This window comes from Hoplias malabaricus, chromosome 6 (assembly GCF_029633855.1).
Source record: "Hoplias malabaricus isolate fHopMal1 chromosome 6, fHopMal1.hap1, whole genome shotgun sequence".
NCBI classification, from domain to species: Eukaryota; Metazoa; Chordata; class Actinopteri; order Characiformes; family Erythrinidae; genus Hoplias; species Hoplias malabaricus.
The window spans coordinates 31,332,531-31,347,703 of NC_089805.1; the positions used below are offsets into that span (position 1 = coordinate 31,332,531).

The window sequence follows — 15,173 nt, forward strand, 5'->3', positions numbered from 1 at the left end:
TCAAGTACAGCCGAAATGACAATTGAAGTTATTCTGATTCTGGCCCAGCAGCTTCTTGTGCATTTGCTCCACACAGCACTGAATGCACATCCTCTGTGGAGAATGCAAGGGGATTAGTATTGTGAGGGGAGCTCCCATGTGTTGTATTGTTCAATGCTGTGGTCAAAATGAGCATAAAACGGAATAAGTTTTATGATCTGTAGGGGTGACCTATAGCCTGTGATGAAGCGTGGAAATGCTCCATAGCTTATCTGACATCAGCATCAGGAAGTATGCTGTCAGACTCAACTGCCATGAAAAAAGGACAATAATATTAGTTTCTTGCACTTTATATCTGATAAAAAAAAAGTTACACCAAGGTGGATTGGCGACTCAAAAGTGTCCGTAGGTGTGAATGTGTGAGTGTGTGTGTTGCCCTGTGTTGACTGGCGCCCCCTAAAGGGTGTATTCCCACCTTGCGCCCAATGATTCCAGGTAGGCTCTGGACCCACCGCGACCCTGAACTGGATAAGCGCTTACAGATAATGAATGAATGAAAGTTACACCATAATTTCTGGAAAATTACATGCTAAATATTAGAAAGCTTTTACCGGTGATGCACCAACACCATTCCACTTCTGGAGTACTGACTGAAATGTACAGTCATAATGGCATTCCAAATGCACATTATACTTTAACACTTGTATATTACTGCTTGTGTTGTTTGACTTGCTCTGTTGCAGTATACACCAAATATACCCCCCCCGCCCAAGCTACTGATACATGCTTAATACATGATAAATTATTGCATAGTTACCATGAATTTAAAAGAACCATATAAAAAAAATTTGTTAAAAAATATTTTTAAAAAAATCAACAAAAATAAATAGGATAATTTTTTGTGAAATTAACAAAGCAGAGTTTTTAATCATGCTACATCTGAAAAATTACACTTTATCACCTATGGTAAAAAAACATTTAAAAGAAAAACAGAACAATGCATAGGTTCTTTACATTGTACATAACAGAACAAGATGGTTGTCTGGCCAAACTAAAGTCTGAATTTACAGTGCTTGCTAGAGGTATACATAGTTTTTGCCACAGTAGAAAATAGATATACTGACCAATAAAACGTTTTCTGCATGGCTACATATAGTGTACAGTCTTCTAACGATTTGGAAAAGAAAGGCAAAGACAAAGTAACTTAGAAAATTAGAATTTTCAGTAATAAAAGTCAGACTTTCTTGTGGTCACCTAGCTGGTGGGCTTGTGTCCATAAGCAGAAGAGATGCTTCCGCTGGAGGTTGTCTAGTTTGGTTGATTTGGTTGATTGTAAGCATAGAAAGCACAGTAGGCCTGATACTCTTCTAGAGACTGGAAATATTGGATGGGCTGGAAAACCTGCTGAGACTGATAAACCTGTTGGGAAGCACGATCTGAGGTAGTATCTGTGATGTACATTTGCCTAACATCTGCAGAAATAAATTCTTTACCAGTCTGAGTGTTAATGGCACTTTCATCATTTACCGCAGCGTAATTATTTGCTATAGCACTATACGAAGCAATGGCTGGGGCATGTTGATAATCGGATTGCTTATAATCATGATATGGATAAGGCATGTTATATCTAGGTATCACCGAACTGGTAAGAGAGGTGGTTCTGCCACATCCAGAGGACATAGGAAAATACAAATTAGCATACCTATCATGTGCCGGAAGAGAGTATGATATGGCAGAATTATCATTACAAGCATAGGCTGAGATGTTTGCGGTTTTAGCTGGCATTTTCCTGTTAGTCTCACTGGAGAGGGCAGCCACTTGCTTTGTATCAGGCGTGTCAGGGCTAAACTGTCGATTTTCATAATTCCATGAATTTTCACTTGACCTCTTTATCAAGGGCCTCTCATGTAGTCGAGCAATTGACTGACCCTGTGTCTCCACAAAGTGAGCCCCAGTATCAGTACACGGAGGTTTTTGCTGAGGTCCCCCAATGGGAATAGATAAAGATTGTCCATTGCTGTTTCCATGCAAACCCAAGTATGAAGGTGTCTCGGTACGAGTCCTGGGGTATGAACTATCTGAGGAATTTGAAAGAGATATCTGTGATGTGTCTGAAAGGCCTATGGACAAATTAGAATGCTCTTCAGCTGGTTTAACAAGGTTATCAGTGCATCTTCTTTTTACTGGAATTTCAGAAAGATCAGGAATATTCAGCAGCAGAGGGGATGGTTGCAGTTGACTGGAAGGGTAATGCTTAATCCCAGATAATAAAGAGGGAGCCTCACTTTCTGAGCGCTGTCTTTTTAAACAGTTTACTACTGATTCAGACTGCTTAGCAGGTTTATCAGAGCAGAAATCCAAAGGCTTCTGAGCCAATAATAAAGGGTCGGATGCATTCAGAAGAATTACAGGAGTGTCCGGGCCTGAGCTTTTAAGTGTGGCTTTAATCAGTGACTCCTGGGAGGCCTTGTTTGAGGTGGTTGGCTTTTGGACATGACATGAGTACTTTTCTATGGGTCTAGTGGCACTAGTTTCAGAACTGGAAAGAGAAACATGTGGCAGGTCAACATAATTATGGCTGGTGTTCTGAGCTTTGTCCTGGTTTTGAGGTAATGACTCACTGGGATACATGACAGGTGTGACACTATTTGTAGGATTCTGTGGGCTAGGAGGACTAGGTGTTTGGAGGTCAAACATCCAGGATCTAGGATGCCTAGGCATGTCTTCACTGGAAGAAAGAGTCCTTAAAAGTTTAATCTGTTTAAACAATGGGAGGGCCTGACAAGAGGAATCTGACTGAGCAGCCGTGCGCTTTGTAGCTGTCCTTGGCCTCTGTGCATCTACAAAAAAATGAAAAATAAACAAATAATTATAGTTTATTAACACAGTAAAAAATTTGGAATTATTTTTTTTGGTTTAATGGAACTTACTCATGTCGGGTAAGTCAGCAAGCTCTGATAAATCAGGGGTTGTCAATGCTGTCTCCACGTTCTCCTGTTTCACTAAAACTACCACAAATATATAACACAACTCACAAGTTGGTCAATTTTTGGCCCGTTTACTGATATATTCTTTGTTCATTAGTACTACAGAAACATTAGAGATGAACTGAATATTAATTCCAGCAAGCTATTATGAACCAGAACCTCATATGGCTTGCCCGATATAAGTCAGATTTGCCGTCGAACATTCATGTCATAATAAAACATTAACAGGGTTTTAAAGTCTTAAGTTTTAAAATCTTTCATTTCATTTAAACCTGACAAAAGCCATTAGCAATCCACAACTAGAGAACAGGAGAATGTAGAAATGTATTTTAAACATAGATGAGGGATTAATATAAAATAATAATAAATAAATAAACAAACAATCAGACAAACAAAATCATTTTACTTGAATTTAATGGTGTCTTAAAGTGTGTTACATCTTAAAATGATGTCACACTTGAACTTAATGGTATACACCATATATTTTACTATGATAGTAGTGTGTTATGGAAATAATGGGATCCAACCAAGCAAATTGTATGTGAAAAAATAGAGGGGTAATTGTTTCATCGCCCCTTAAAACTATAAACATCAGAGTTCTATGAGCATTCATTTCTATTTCCCTGGTATTCCTTTGAATGTACCCAGGTTACACCTTAACCTGATTTAATTAAGACTAGAAGCTGTTCTCCTTTTAAAATGAAACTTGTGTTTTGGAGATTGAGAGCTTTTGATATTTTAATCAGTTATTACAAAGTCAGACGTTAATGACCGAAGTCTTTTCAATATGACAAGTGCAGGATGTTGCTAAGTCACTTGTTCAAACACAGGTTGTCATAAAATGTAAACTGTTTATAAACTCTATAAACTTAACAACAATTGGTGACAGGACAAAAATAAGATGGATCTTCATTCAACTGATTATAAATGTAACTTTTAGTGCCTGCATCCAGATAACATTTTCTGGTGTCTTTACACAGATTTAAGAGTTCTTACCTGGGTTCATCTTTGGAGAAACATAGGTTTGAAGAGCACAAAGGTTCTGTTCTTTTCTAATTTTCTGTAACTGTGCAATAGCTAAGACACAAAAACAGTAGAAGGAAATGTGGAAATGTGGATAAAAATGAACAACTTGAAAAAGTAACAGGGTTAGTCTGTAGGAGCCAATTTACTTTTAGTATCATTTAATATTTGTTACCTTTGTCAAATGACAGGTCCTTTATTTCCTTGAAGCTAGCACATTCCACTTCTATCTCCTACAACATGCAAAACAAAACATATTCAAAATTCATAAACAACAACATATCAAGGACCATCTCCAAACTGTAATATAAAATGTATTAAAGCCCCTGGGAACTAATTTAGACTTTTTTGTATAATTCTAAATTATGTGGAATGTTCAGCAAAGTTTAAATAAAAAACATAAAACAGATATACGATAAATCTCTCCTCAATTATGGCTAGTACTTCTCTCTTCTCAATGTAGAATGGGCAGTCCTAAAAGTGGGTAATGTGTATGTCAGTATTACCTTGACCAATCACAAGGCAACCATAGCTGTGCCTCCTCTGTGTCGAAGAGACTGGTGAGCTAAAGCTTAGTAGTCATCTTGGCGAGTGAGCTAGCTATCCACCAAGCTATGCCAGCATTTTGTGTGTGTGCTTTACCTGGATGCACATGCAACTCTAAACTGGATTATGACCTGAAATAATTTATTAAAAATAGAGATGTGTTTTGCAAAAGCATACATACATCTTTTCTGCTTTTCCATTTTAGGGTCGCGGTGTTTTGCAAAAGCAGTATTCATTAATGTACAGTGTTTTTAAATGTGCAAGTGTTCTTCCTTACCTTACCTAATTATATCGTTACCACGACGTGTTAGTCTTTTATCTAGTCTAACTATAATACTTGAAAGAATAAGTTCAAATAAAGTTTCTAGTTTTTAAAAAAAAATACTTGAAGACGACCTCTTGGAAGATCAGCAGGTTTATTTTCTTAAAGCATTGGGGAGCAGTCCCAGAAGACCTCCAGAGCACTCACTCACCAAAGACACACCAGGAAAAACCACAGTTTACATAGGCACCTTTTTGGGGTGAGATCATCTCGCCCCTCCTATTTTTTTTAATTAGGTTGTATTCCATAGGAGCCCAATTAAAAAGGTATCCTTATCTTCTAAGGATGTAGTATATCATAGGAAATACCTCTTATCATGTCCTCTTATCTTATCATCTGTACCAGGCAATCAATCTCAAGCTGTTCTACACATCGTTCTCCTACAGAGTTCATGTCTGAGTCTCATAAGACTCTTTTGTTTAAAACAAGCACATGTCTCTATATTATTTTTTGTGAGGAAAGTCCCATGCCTGACCTATTAATAAGTGGATCTTTATACTTTTCATATGCTCACAACTATTGATCTTTTTCCTAATTCTTCATCAATTAGCTGAATGTCCACTGAGTTATAAAAGCACATAGACTCACAACAGGCCACCCAGGAAGACATTAAGGCTGGAACATGACTACCAAAACAGAAAGATCAGCTAACAACTAGCTAGGTGTATATTTAAGTCTGTCGTTTTTAATTCTGCTGGAGACGCAAGAAACCTACCAGTCTGTCGCCAACTGTGAGTGCAAATTATTTGCTCCCGGCACGTCAGAACCATCTTTGAATTCCTTGTCCGTATGTTTGTACATGAACTGCTGTATAATGCCAATTCTACCCACCTGGGTATCTTATGTAAAATGGCAATTTTAGCTCTATCTTGAGGCTGTGTGTTGCTATGGTAATGTAAACAACATTCTGTTCTCTAGTGATAGAAAGCTGTCAGTCACACACTGTTATTAGTATTTTGGACAACGCCCACATTGTTCTCAGAGAGCTCTGAGGAGCATATTTTTGGTCCTTGTTGAAGAGAGATATATCATATTTCTGTTTTGTGTTTATCTAAACTTTGCTTTGTTTCACATAACACCCAAGTTTAGAATGACTAAAAATAATAATAATAATAATGCAATTCAAAATGATTTCCCAGAGGCTTTAATATATCCTCTTTACAATTCCCATAACAAGCAGATGCTCCATTTCTATTATAAGTGTCTAGTTGTTTACCTGTAGCTGGCCTGGCTCATCTTCAAAGGTCTGCTCCACTTGGTAAGCAAGCTGCATAAGTGTCAGTGATTTTTGGGTTCTAGTATCAGAATCAGACCAGCTATCAAACAACCATGGGTAACGATGCCTCTGAAGACACAAACACAAACATTGTAAAAATTGATTAAACCTCTGAATAACAAATGAATCCACTTTAAGGCCACTTTCCATGTATTCTTTTAAACTCTATCTTTGAGTGCTTACAGAGTGTCTAGTAATATTTGTCACTCAGTGAAGCCAACAAACACCTATTTTGACAGGAACCCAGAAATCAAATTAAACGGCATGCATATAGGCATATCTTATTTTCTTGGTGCTACCCACCTTAAACATCACAAACACTTACAATCAAGAAAATGTATCATAACCTGCAGTGATCGTGCACAGAATAACAGCATGCAATTATTACTAGTAGCTTAAAAGTGTTTTTTTTTTTGACCTGACCAAAACATCAGAATGTCTGTATTTCCCCTCATTTTTGCAGTTCTCTCTCTCTCACACATATATGAGAAAAAAACAAAAAAAAAACAAACAAACAAAAAAAAACACCCCACAGATAAACAACAATGTCTGTTAGTGTCTGGGCCGAAATATCTCAAAATCAACACAAGACTCCACATTCTAAAGAGATACATAAAGAGAAACTGAAATGTACCAGTCTGGAAAGGTTACAAAGCCATCACTAAGGCTCTAGGACTTCAGAAAAAACACTTTGAGAGCCATTATCCACAAATGTAGAAAAGCTGGAAGTGGGAAAACGGAATAATCAGGATTTAACTCCCATCACTTTATCACTTTTTTATAAATATTCCACAAAAGATATATTTTTCTGCCATACCTGTGATGTTTTGTGTTATTTGAAGGAAAAAGTACTTTTAAATAATGTACAATCCATTGGCTACTAGTGCTGAATCCTATTTATCAGGATTTTACTGCCATGTATGAATGCATGAATCAAAGTACTTTTCTGTGTAAGATGCGCGAATTTCACAAAGTTTGAAAATCTTAAAAACGAACTGCAAATGTCTTGGGCTTTATGGTGATAAGTGTTTTAGATCTTTGCATAACATGAACACAAAGCTGAATTATTCACAGGTTTGAATTATTATGATTTAGGAGCAAAAAAACCTTGGTGTCTGGGTTTTTGTTTTAGCCAAGGAGACCCACCAGATGACTCTCTCTGTGACCTGGTTTCAGCAGGTGGTTGATGATCAAGTCATGGTCAAGTTTGCTGGAGCAGGGCACACAGAAGTACAGTGGAGCCTGACCTTCACTTTGGCACACTATCAGTGAGCTCAGACCTGTGACAGACATGAAAAAAAAGGGGAAGGTAGTTATCAAATCATGATATGAGTCTTTTGTCATGTCCAGTATTATTTAATTATCTAACTATACAATTTTACTGAACATTTAATGATTCAATTTTACTTTTGGCTTAATGATCTGATTTCCCACATTAACTTATATATTTTTTCTCCCTCATGACTCAAGTTAGGATTATGGTACCCATGCATAATGTCTATATGTTCTAAAGTAACAAAAACATGTGAGTTAAATTGAATTTGGGACATAACTTTAATATGACAGCTGAAGCTTGTTCAGTTGAATCTGTTGTCCAGGAGAGGCTGAAGCCTCTCTAGTACAGGTACCCTTCCAACTGCCATTAACTAAACTTATTACATTTAGAGACAATGTGACTGACAACATGAGCTGGTTAACATAGTATGTACCTGTGATGGGAAAATGCAGATTAACACCAATGAGTAATGATTAATAATAACTAATGACACAATATATTCAGGGAGTAATTGTATTGATTAATCTTGATTAAATCTTACTAGATTATGTAGGCCTTAGTGTACTTGTGACCTGAAAGAACTTGTTTAGGGTGACCAGATCTGAGATGGTGAAAAAGAGGACACATCTCCGGGGGGGCGATTACTGACGTGCAGACTGGTCAATTAAATGTTTACAGAGAAGGGTATCGACCAATAACGTTAGCTCTATAGTTAGACCGTCCAATCCGAAGATTTTAGGCTACTTCACCACACCCCCTTCTCACTCAAGCAAACCAAATGGAGTAGGGGAGGGCGGGACTAGTTTGTGAACAAAACGCTTCTCGTAATTCTATGTAAGCTCTAGAAAAACAAAATCCCGGACGTTTGTGAAATTCCGCACGGACATTTTTTTAATGATTTTGATCAATAAACTAGAGATTGGAGAGAATTCTTGACTCCGTGCCTTTATTCCTCTAGTTTCTCCGAAGAATTCTTTGAGCATCGATCTTCCTTCTGGTGATACTTAGATATTGCCATAACAGTACCAACAATATTGCACATTCCACTTTTTATTAGGTAGCATCCTCAGAACAGTCTTTCAATGGCCCTCAATTTGGTTCAGACACTTTTGGTTACACACGTTTTTAAAACATATTTAATTTTTTATTCACATAACACTGAACACATTCTTCTGATAAATCCAAGCAAACGTTATGGATGGCCAATTCATGATTCATTTTGTGTTGAATATTTTTATATTGTATATACCTACCAACAATAGCATCTGTCGCTTTTCTTTTGCTGTTTATGTATTTCTTCAGTTGCTCTGTGTGCTTGAGCTGATTCCCTGTGTAAACAAGATTTATTAATTCATCATGTCCCAAAAGAATGAATGCCAATTGAAATGCCCAAAGCATTTTAAAACAATTTGTGCCATACTCTTAAACTATTCTTACCTGTGGGTTCTTTAGGACTAGGCGTTCCAAAGCCACAAGACAACTGAGGAACTAGGGGGGGAGAAAAGATCAAGCAGCCAGTATTTTTGGTTCTACCTTAAAAAAACACCACAAAGACATCATTTTATCTGTTACAAAAAAAAAAAAAAAAAGTTAAAAATGTTATACTTTTTTAATTTTTTTTTTACCTTCATCAAAATCAGGTTTCTCCTGTTTTATACACATCACAGGCGAGCTGTGTATAGTTATTTCTGTTAACCCCTTGTTAGGCGTCTGTGAAGACTGTAATTCAAGTGGATTTAAATGACCTGGGAAAAAAATCATATCAGAAACAGTAATAAATAAATAAAAGAAGTTGTGTCACCAAGAAGAAAACAATACCAAAGACTGTTGTCCTGTAAATTAACAGTTGTCAATGGAGATGAATAAGAGAAAGTGGTCCAAGGTTAGAGCAACACTCCAGCAACTTACATAATTGTTTTGTTAACTTGATAATATATGACTGACTTGTTAGCAAGTATTACAATTTAATTTGATATTCTTCTACTTCATTATTAATATCTCATTCATGTAAGTAAATTCATAAATGTAACATGAACCATCCTTCTCCATGAGTATATGTTATAAACATTTCCTTTACTAGACTTCACATAAAATAGGATTTCTTCCACATAAGCCAGTGCGTCACAGACCCATACATACTCTGTTTTGAATGTAATCAATGTTTAATTGTACCGTATAGAAACCTTCATTAGAAAAATGAAAGAGAACATCACCACCTATATTCTCTAGTTACACATAGAGGATATTTCTTAAGGAATACTAAATATAACTACTCACCTGTAACAGGTGTTTCCAGTGTACTTTCAGTATGTGTCTTAGAAGAGTGAAGCCCAGTGTTTCTGCTATTGGTTTCTGTTGAAAGGCTTTTCTGTGATATAAACTGATGCAGAGTCTGTCTTGCCTGAACAGCTTCCTTTTCTGAGTCCTTTGTGGTTTTTTGAGAGCTCTCAGAAGTTTTTATCAAGTTCCTAGTGAGGTTATTGACTTCAGATCTTTGATAAATGCTGCCTTGCATACAATCAAAACCTGTAAAAATCATACACATTAATTCAGTTTTAGAACATTTCTAACTAGAACAGGACAAATTATTTGGTTTAGTTTCCATGATCTCACCTCCCTCTGCTGCTTCCCTAAGGTGCCCAGGTCTGTGTTGTGATTGACTTGGATTGATGTCACAGCTTTGCTGAGGCTGATATCTGTGCGTTTCTCTAGCAGTCTCTACATATTCTTGCAGTAATCTTGCTGCAAATATTTCTGGAGCACAGAAAGGCATCCATCACATGACATGTGTATTCAAATGCAGATTAAAATATTAATTATGACTGCAGCTGAATGTAGTGGAAAGGTACACTGCACTGTGACTGTGGTGTTACACTACCTCTAATACTTGGACTTGCAAAATGTAGAGGCAGAGAACTTTGGCTTTGCTCTGGTCCATATATTGTTTGCAGCATTTCAATTGCTAAAATGTACAAACACATAAAACACAGATCAAAATTATCTGTAAAATGAAATTGTTGCACAAATCCCCAAACATTATTTCCCAAAGTAATTCCTAAACAAACATGAAAATGTATAAATAAAACCAGGCAAGGCCAATTTTGCCAGACAACCATTGGCCACAAATCATCTGTGAAAAGGATACATGGAGACGTTACACCTTGCTATGACATAAGTTTGATCTCGCAGTGATTAAACCTCATTATGGCACCTTATACAGAGTGGTTTAATCTTGCTATGCCTACACTGGGAAATCTGTGGAGTGATTAAACCTCACTTTGTCCTCAACATCAACTCCAGTGGGCGATAAAGCCTTGCTATGCCCACTCTTCTAAATAACCCTATGATGATTTCCTTTTGAATGGTATATTTCACATGCAGATCATCACATACAGACATACTCACCACTGATAAAGTCTGCTGACTCTACACTCTCATACTGCTTTTGGTCAAGCTTAATGACCTGTATAAAACAAAAAACTTTGTGAAATGAAGGCTAGTCAAAACAAAGTTCATAGTTTGTAATTCTTAATAATCTACCTTGGCATCTAGGCCCTGCTCCATCAATGCTAATATCTTAGCCAAGTCACGAATAGTGCTCGTAAGACTGGTCTGGCCTTGCCACTCCTGAAATATCCTAGGGTACTGAACCATCTGAAAAATGTAAAACCTATCAGAACATATGCAATTTACACAGAATATATTAAGTGGAACAACATTTGATCATTGTAAAAAGACCCCTTCCACTCACAATGGAAATGTGCTGATGCCGCTCACTTGTCATATGGTAGCAAAAGTTCTTGGTGCTGATCTTTTCAGCACAGTTCAGACAGAGGAAAAAAGTAGGCCGAGCTGTTGATCGGCATTCCAGTATGTTAGAGAGACCTAAAGGGGGAAAGAACAAACAGGAACAAAATAAACCTTGCAGGGTAAATTTCTGAAAAAAGCATTTACAACATCCGAAGAGAATCTTTTGGAAGCTTACATACCTATAATTGGTTGGGTACTGAGAAGATTCCGCAATTTGAGAAATATATAGGCATTGCTTTGTCCTCCCACTGTCAGGGAAAATATTAAAAAACAGTGTTAGCAGTTTGAGAACAAAAATGTGCAAAGCATTATTTCACAGCATCTCTTGGAATACACTGCAATAGGAAAATGTGTCACAATTTTTCTTTTTTTTTTTTTTTTACAAAAGTAAAATTATTGTTTTCTTCATAAGTAGCACAAACCTTGGGACAAGTTCAGAAAACGGTAAAAGTGTGGAGGTGCAGTAAACTGTGGCCTGGTCTCCTTTGTTAGGATGGACTGGGTACACACTAAAACATATTTCATCACAGACATTACAATTTGATTCCAACTCAGTAATGAATTGCAAAAAAAAATAAAAAATAAAAAATAAAAATAAAAAAACAACCAACAATGTTTGTTTCATTAAAGCAACACAGTAGCAGCATAGCAAGACATTGATTGTTGGGTGGGCTTTGGCAAAATTGGGTGTGCAGAACTTTGTTCCTCTGTGTGTGTGTGCACGTGGGCTTTGGAGGGGAGGGCATGCGCCTTACTGAAGTCACAAAAAGAAAGAAGTGGCAGCGTGTTCCTCATACTCCCCTCACCTCCATCATGCTCCAGCTTTGAGTCTGGCTCATGGAAATGTGCGCAGAACATTAAAGGAGCATGTCCACATGAGACTTTACGAATTTGCAAAAGATTGACTAGGTGGGTTTTATCAGTTTGCCCACGCGTGGCTACGCACCTGAAGTAACAAAATCACTGATGTAGTGGTGTGCAATACGTTGGTTAAAGTGGATAAGACACAACAGTGCTACAGCATATTCTGAACACTGTGTTCCCTTATAGTCCACTCTATAACACACACCTACCTTGTTGGCATACACTGCAAATGTAAAATCAGAGACTCAGATGCTGTAGAGTTTGTGTTGGCCACCCTCTAGCCCAGAGGTCTTAAAACACTTACCTTTGATCCAAGTATAAGGCCTAGGATTTTACAGTGGGATGCCTGTATGACAATGTACCTGGCTAGTCAGATGCATTAGCGGTTACAGCTGTAATGTCATGTTAGCTGGCCAATTAAAAACTCCAGCATCATTGCTGTGCTTGATCAGCTTGTACCAGCACAGCGCACACACGTTAGTAACACTAATGTCGCTAATGAAGTATTTCCCAGAACATTATTGCAATTACACATGTTTTGTAATACACATGTTTATTTTCTGTGTGTGTATTAGAACAACACAAAAAACAGGTTTAAAAAAAAAAAAATAAAAAAAAAAAAAATAAAACTAGAAATCCAAAATAGATATAATTTTACACAAAACTCCAAAAATGGGCCAAACAAAATGATTGGCACCTTTTTAAAATTGTGAGCAAATAACTGTTTCAAGCATGTGATGCTCGATTAAACTCACCTATGCCAAGTACATTTACATTTATGCATTTGGCAGACGCTTTTATCCAAAACGACTTTAAAAAGTAACAGGTGTGGGCAATATTTATATTTAAAAAAAAAAAAAAAAAAAAAAAAAAAAAAAAAATCACACCTGAAACAAGATAAAAAAGAAGAGAATTTGACTCAATCTTTGCATTGTGTGCCACACTAAATGTGGAGAACAGAAAGAGAAGATAACTGTCTGAGGACTCGAGATCCAAAATATCAAGGTTACCACTCCAGAGATCTTGATGTTCCTTTGTCCACAGTGTGCAACATAATCAAGTTTACAACCCATGGCACTGTAGCTAATCTCCCTGGACGTGGACGGAAGAGAAAAATTGATGAAAGATTGCAATGCAGGATAGTCCGGATGGTGGATAAGCAGCCCCAATCAAGTTCCAAAAAATTCAAGCTGTCCTGCAGTATCAGGATGCATCATTGTCAGTGTGAATTTTCAGTAGACATTTGAAAGAAATGAAACACTATGGGAGGAGACCCAGGAGGATTCCACTGCTGACACAGAAATAAAAATGCTAGACTGCATTTTTCCAAAATGTATTCGAGTAAGCTACAGGGTGGGGTTGTTTTGCTGCCTCTTGTACTGCGTGCCTTGACTATGTGCAAGGCATCATGAAATCTGAAGATTGCCAAAGGATTCTGTGTCACAATGTAAAGCCCAGTGTCAGAAAGCTAGGTTCGCATCCTAAGTCATGGGTCTTCCAGCAGGACAATGACCCCAAACATACTTCACAAAGCACCCAGAAATGGATGGAAACAAAGCGCTGGAGAGTTCTGAAGTGGCCAGCAGTGAGTCCGGATCTAAAACCCATTTCCAAAGGTTGTGCAAGCAAATATTAAGTTGAGGGAGCCAATAATTTTGTCCAGTTTATTTTTAGACTTTTGTGTGAAATTATATCAATTTTGACTCCCCCCCACTGACACTGGCTACAACATCCCTTTTAAGGAATATTAGCGATACACTGCAAGATGACACAAGACAAAATGGACCTTTTAGTCTGAGCCTTGATCCAATAACATCCAGCCGTTCCTGCCTTAAAATCTTCATAATATAGTGACAGAAGAGAAGGCAAGATTGTTTAATAATTTGCCAATAATTTCTGATTTACACACTCAACAAATGCCAAATCACTTAATATGAAAGAATATGGGGGGGGGGTGCTTACCATATGCTTGATTTTCACTCTCCACACAACGTCCCTGGGACAGATGGAGCAGAGCAATAGGTGAAACAGAGTTTTGGGAAGAAGCTGCAGGAGAACAAGCAGATGCTGAAGGAACAATGCACGGTGTGGCCTTGTAGTCAGGGGCAGATTGAAGAGAGATGGGTTCATATAGAGTTGGGGGAGAGATGGGTTCATACAGTGGTAAAGAAGAGATGGAGGGGTCATTTAGGGGCTGCTGTGGAGGTGAAGACTGAGACTGCGAGGTAATCACAGGTTGACAGGACAGAGGAGGTAGATCGGGGACAGATGCCAGAGGAATGGAAGAAAATGAGAGAGGTGGCTGGTCAGGGATAGAAGGTGAGAGAGGGGGCAGAGGAACAGAGGTATTTGATGTATTGCAAGGAACAAGTGGTGGAGAAGAAACAGAGCTGCAATGGTTGGCAGTGTAGATGTCTGAAGTGGGGCTACAAGGAATAGGGGAAGTGGAAAGGAATGACACAGGGACAGAGGGAGCAGAACAGGGCTCCAGAGGTGGTTTGGGGCTTCCGCTGAATGAATCAGAGATTTCACCTAGACAAAACACATTATCAAAGATGTTGTTAGTACTTTCTTATTTCAGGGATAACATGAAGATGCCATTATTTAATTTGTTTTCCAAATATCCAGCAGCAGGAAAAAAAAAATAATAAAAAAAAAATCTCACTTGGAGTCACAGATTTCTCCAGTACAGGGGTTTGCTCTTGCTGAAAACATATAGGCTTAATAGCTGCAGGTGAACACACTGAGTGATCCTTAACATTGACATTATTTCCTGCTAAACAAAAACAAACAAACAAATAAATAAATTTAAAGCATTGAACCAAAGGTTAAATTTCAGCAATGTCAGGAGTGCTATGGAAAAACAATAAATGATAATTCAATGTGATGTAACACTCAGGTACCTTTTTGACCAAATAATTCTAGAATTAAATGAAAATACAATTTAATTGTTACCATTTGTACAGTCTGATGCTGTGCTAGATTTGGGCTCTGGAGAGGCAGGGCTCCCTCTTAGGTTCACTCCATCCTCTAGTTTTGTCTGCTGTAATTTCAGCAGGGACAGGGCTGAATGAATGAATGAAATGCAAA

General features: G+C 37.6%; 1 protein-coding gene across 7 annotated transcripts in view; it reads right to left on the reverse strand.

The window, feature by feature from the left end:
- Nucleotides 1–916: 916 nt before the first annotated feature.
- Nucleotides 917–15,173, reverse strand: part of LOC136699210 (uncharacterized) — a 58,075-nt gene continuing 43,818 nt past the window's right edge. For 4 of the 7 annotated variants that reach the window (XM_066673726.1, XM_066673730.1, XM_066673728.1 and 1 more), the window contains 20 exons: nt 15,039–15,149; nt 14,749–14,859; nt 14,046–14,615; nt 11,642–11,728; nt 11,399–11,467; nt 11,161–11,294; nt 10,950–11,063; nt 10,815–10,872; nt 10,288–10,371; nt 10,023–10,163; nt 9,687–9,935; nt 9,035–9,154; nt 8,847–8,942; nt 8,663–8,737; nt 7,280–7,413; nt 6,074–6,202; nt 4,165–4,222; nt 3,963–4,043; nt 2,910–2,987; nt 917–2,819 (listed from right to left, as the gene is read on the reverse strand). In XM_066673726.1, the coding sequence (XP_066529823.1) occupies nt 1,288–2,819; nt 2,910–2,987; nt 3,963–4,043; nt 4,165–4,222; nt 6,074–6,202; nt 7,280–7,413; nt 8,663–8,737; nt 8,847–8,942; nt 9,035–9,154; nt 9,687–9,935; nt 10,023–10,163; nt 10,288–10,371; nt 10,815–10,872; nt 10,950–11,063; nt 11,161–11,294; nt 11,399–11,467; nt 11,642–11,728; nt 14,046–14,615; nt 14,749–14,859; nt 15,039–15,149 (4,031 nt within the window). In that variant the 3' untranslated portion in view covers nt 917–1,287. The remainder of the gene's footprint in view (nt 2,820–2,909; nt 2,988–3,962; nt 4,044–4,164; nt 4,223–6,073; nt 6,203–7,279; nt 7,414–8,662; nt 8,738–8,846; nt 8,943–9,034; nt 9,155–9,686; nt 9,936–10,022; nt 10,164–10,287; nt 10,372–10,814; nt 10,873–10,949; nt 11,064–11,160; nt 11,295–11,398; nt 11,468–11,641; nt 11,729–14,045; nt 14,616–14,748; nt 14,860–15,038; nt 15,150–15,173) is intronic. The other 3 variants (XM_066673727.1, XM_066673729.1, XM_066673731.1) reach the window with 3 other exon arrangements.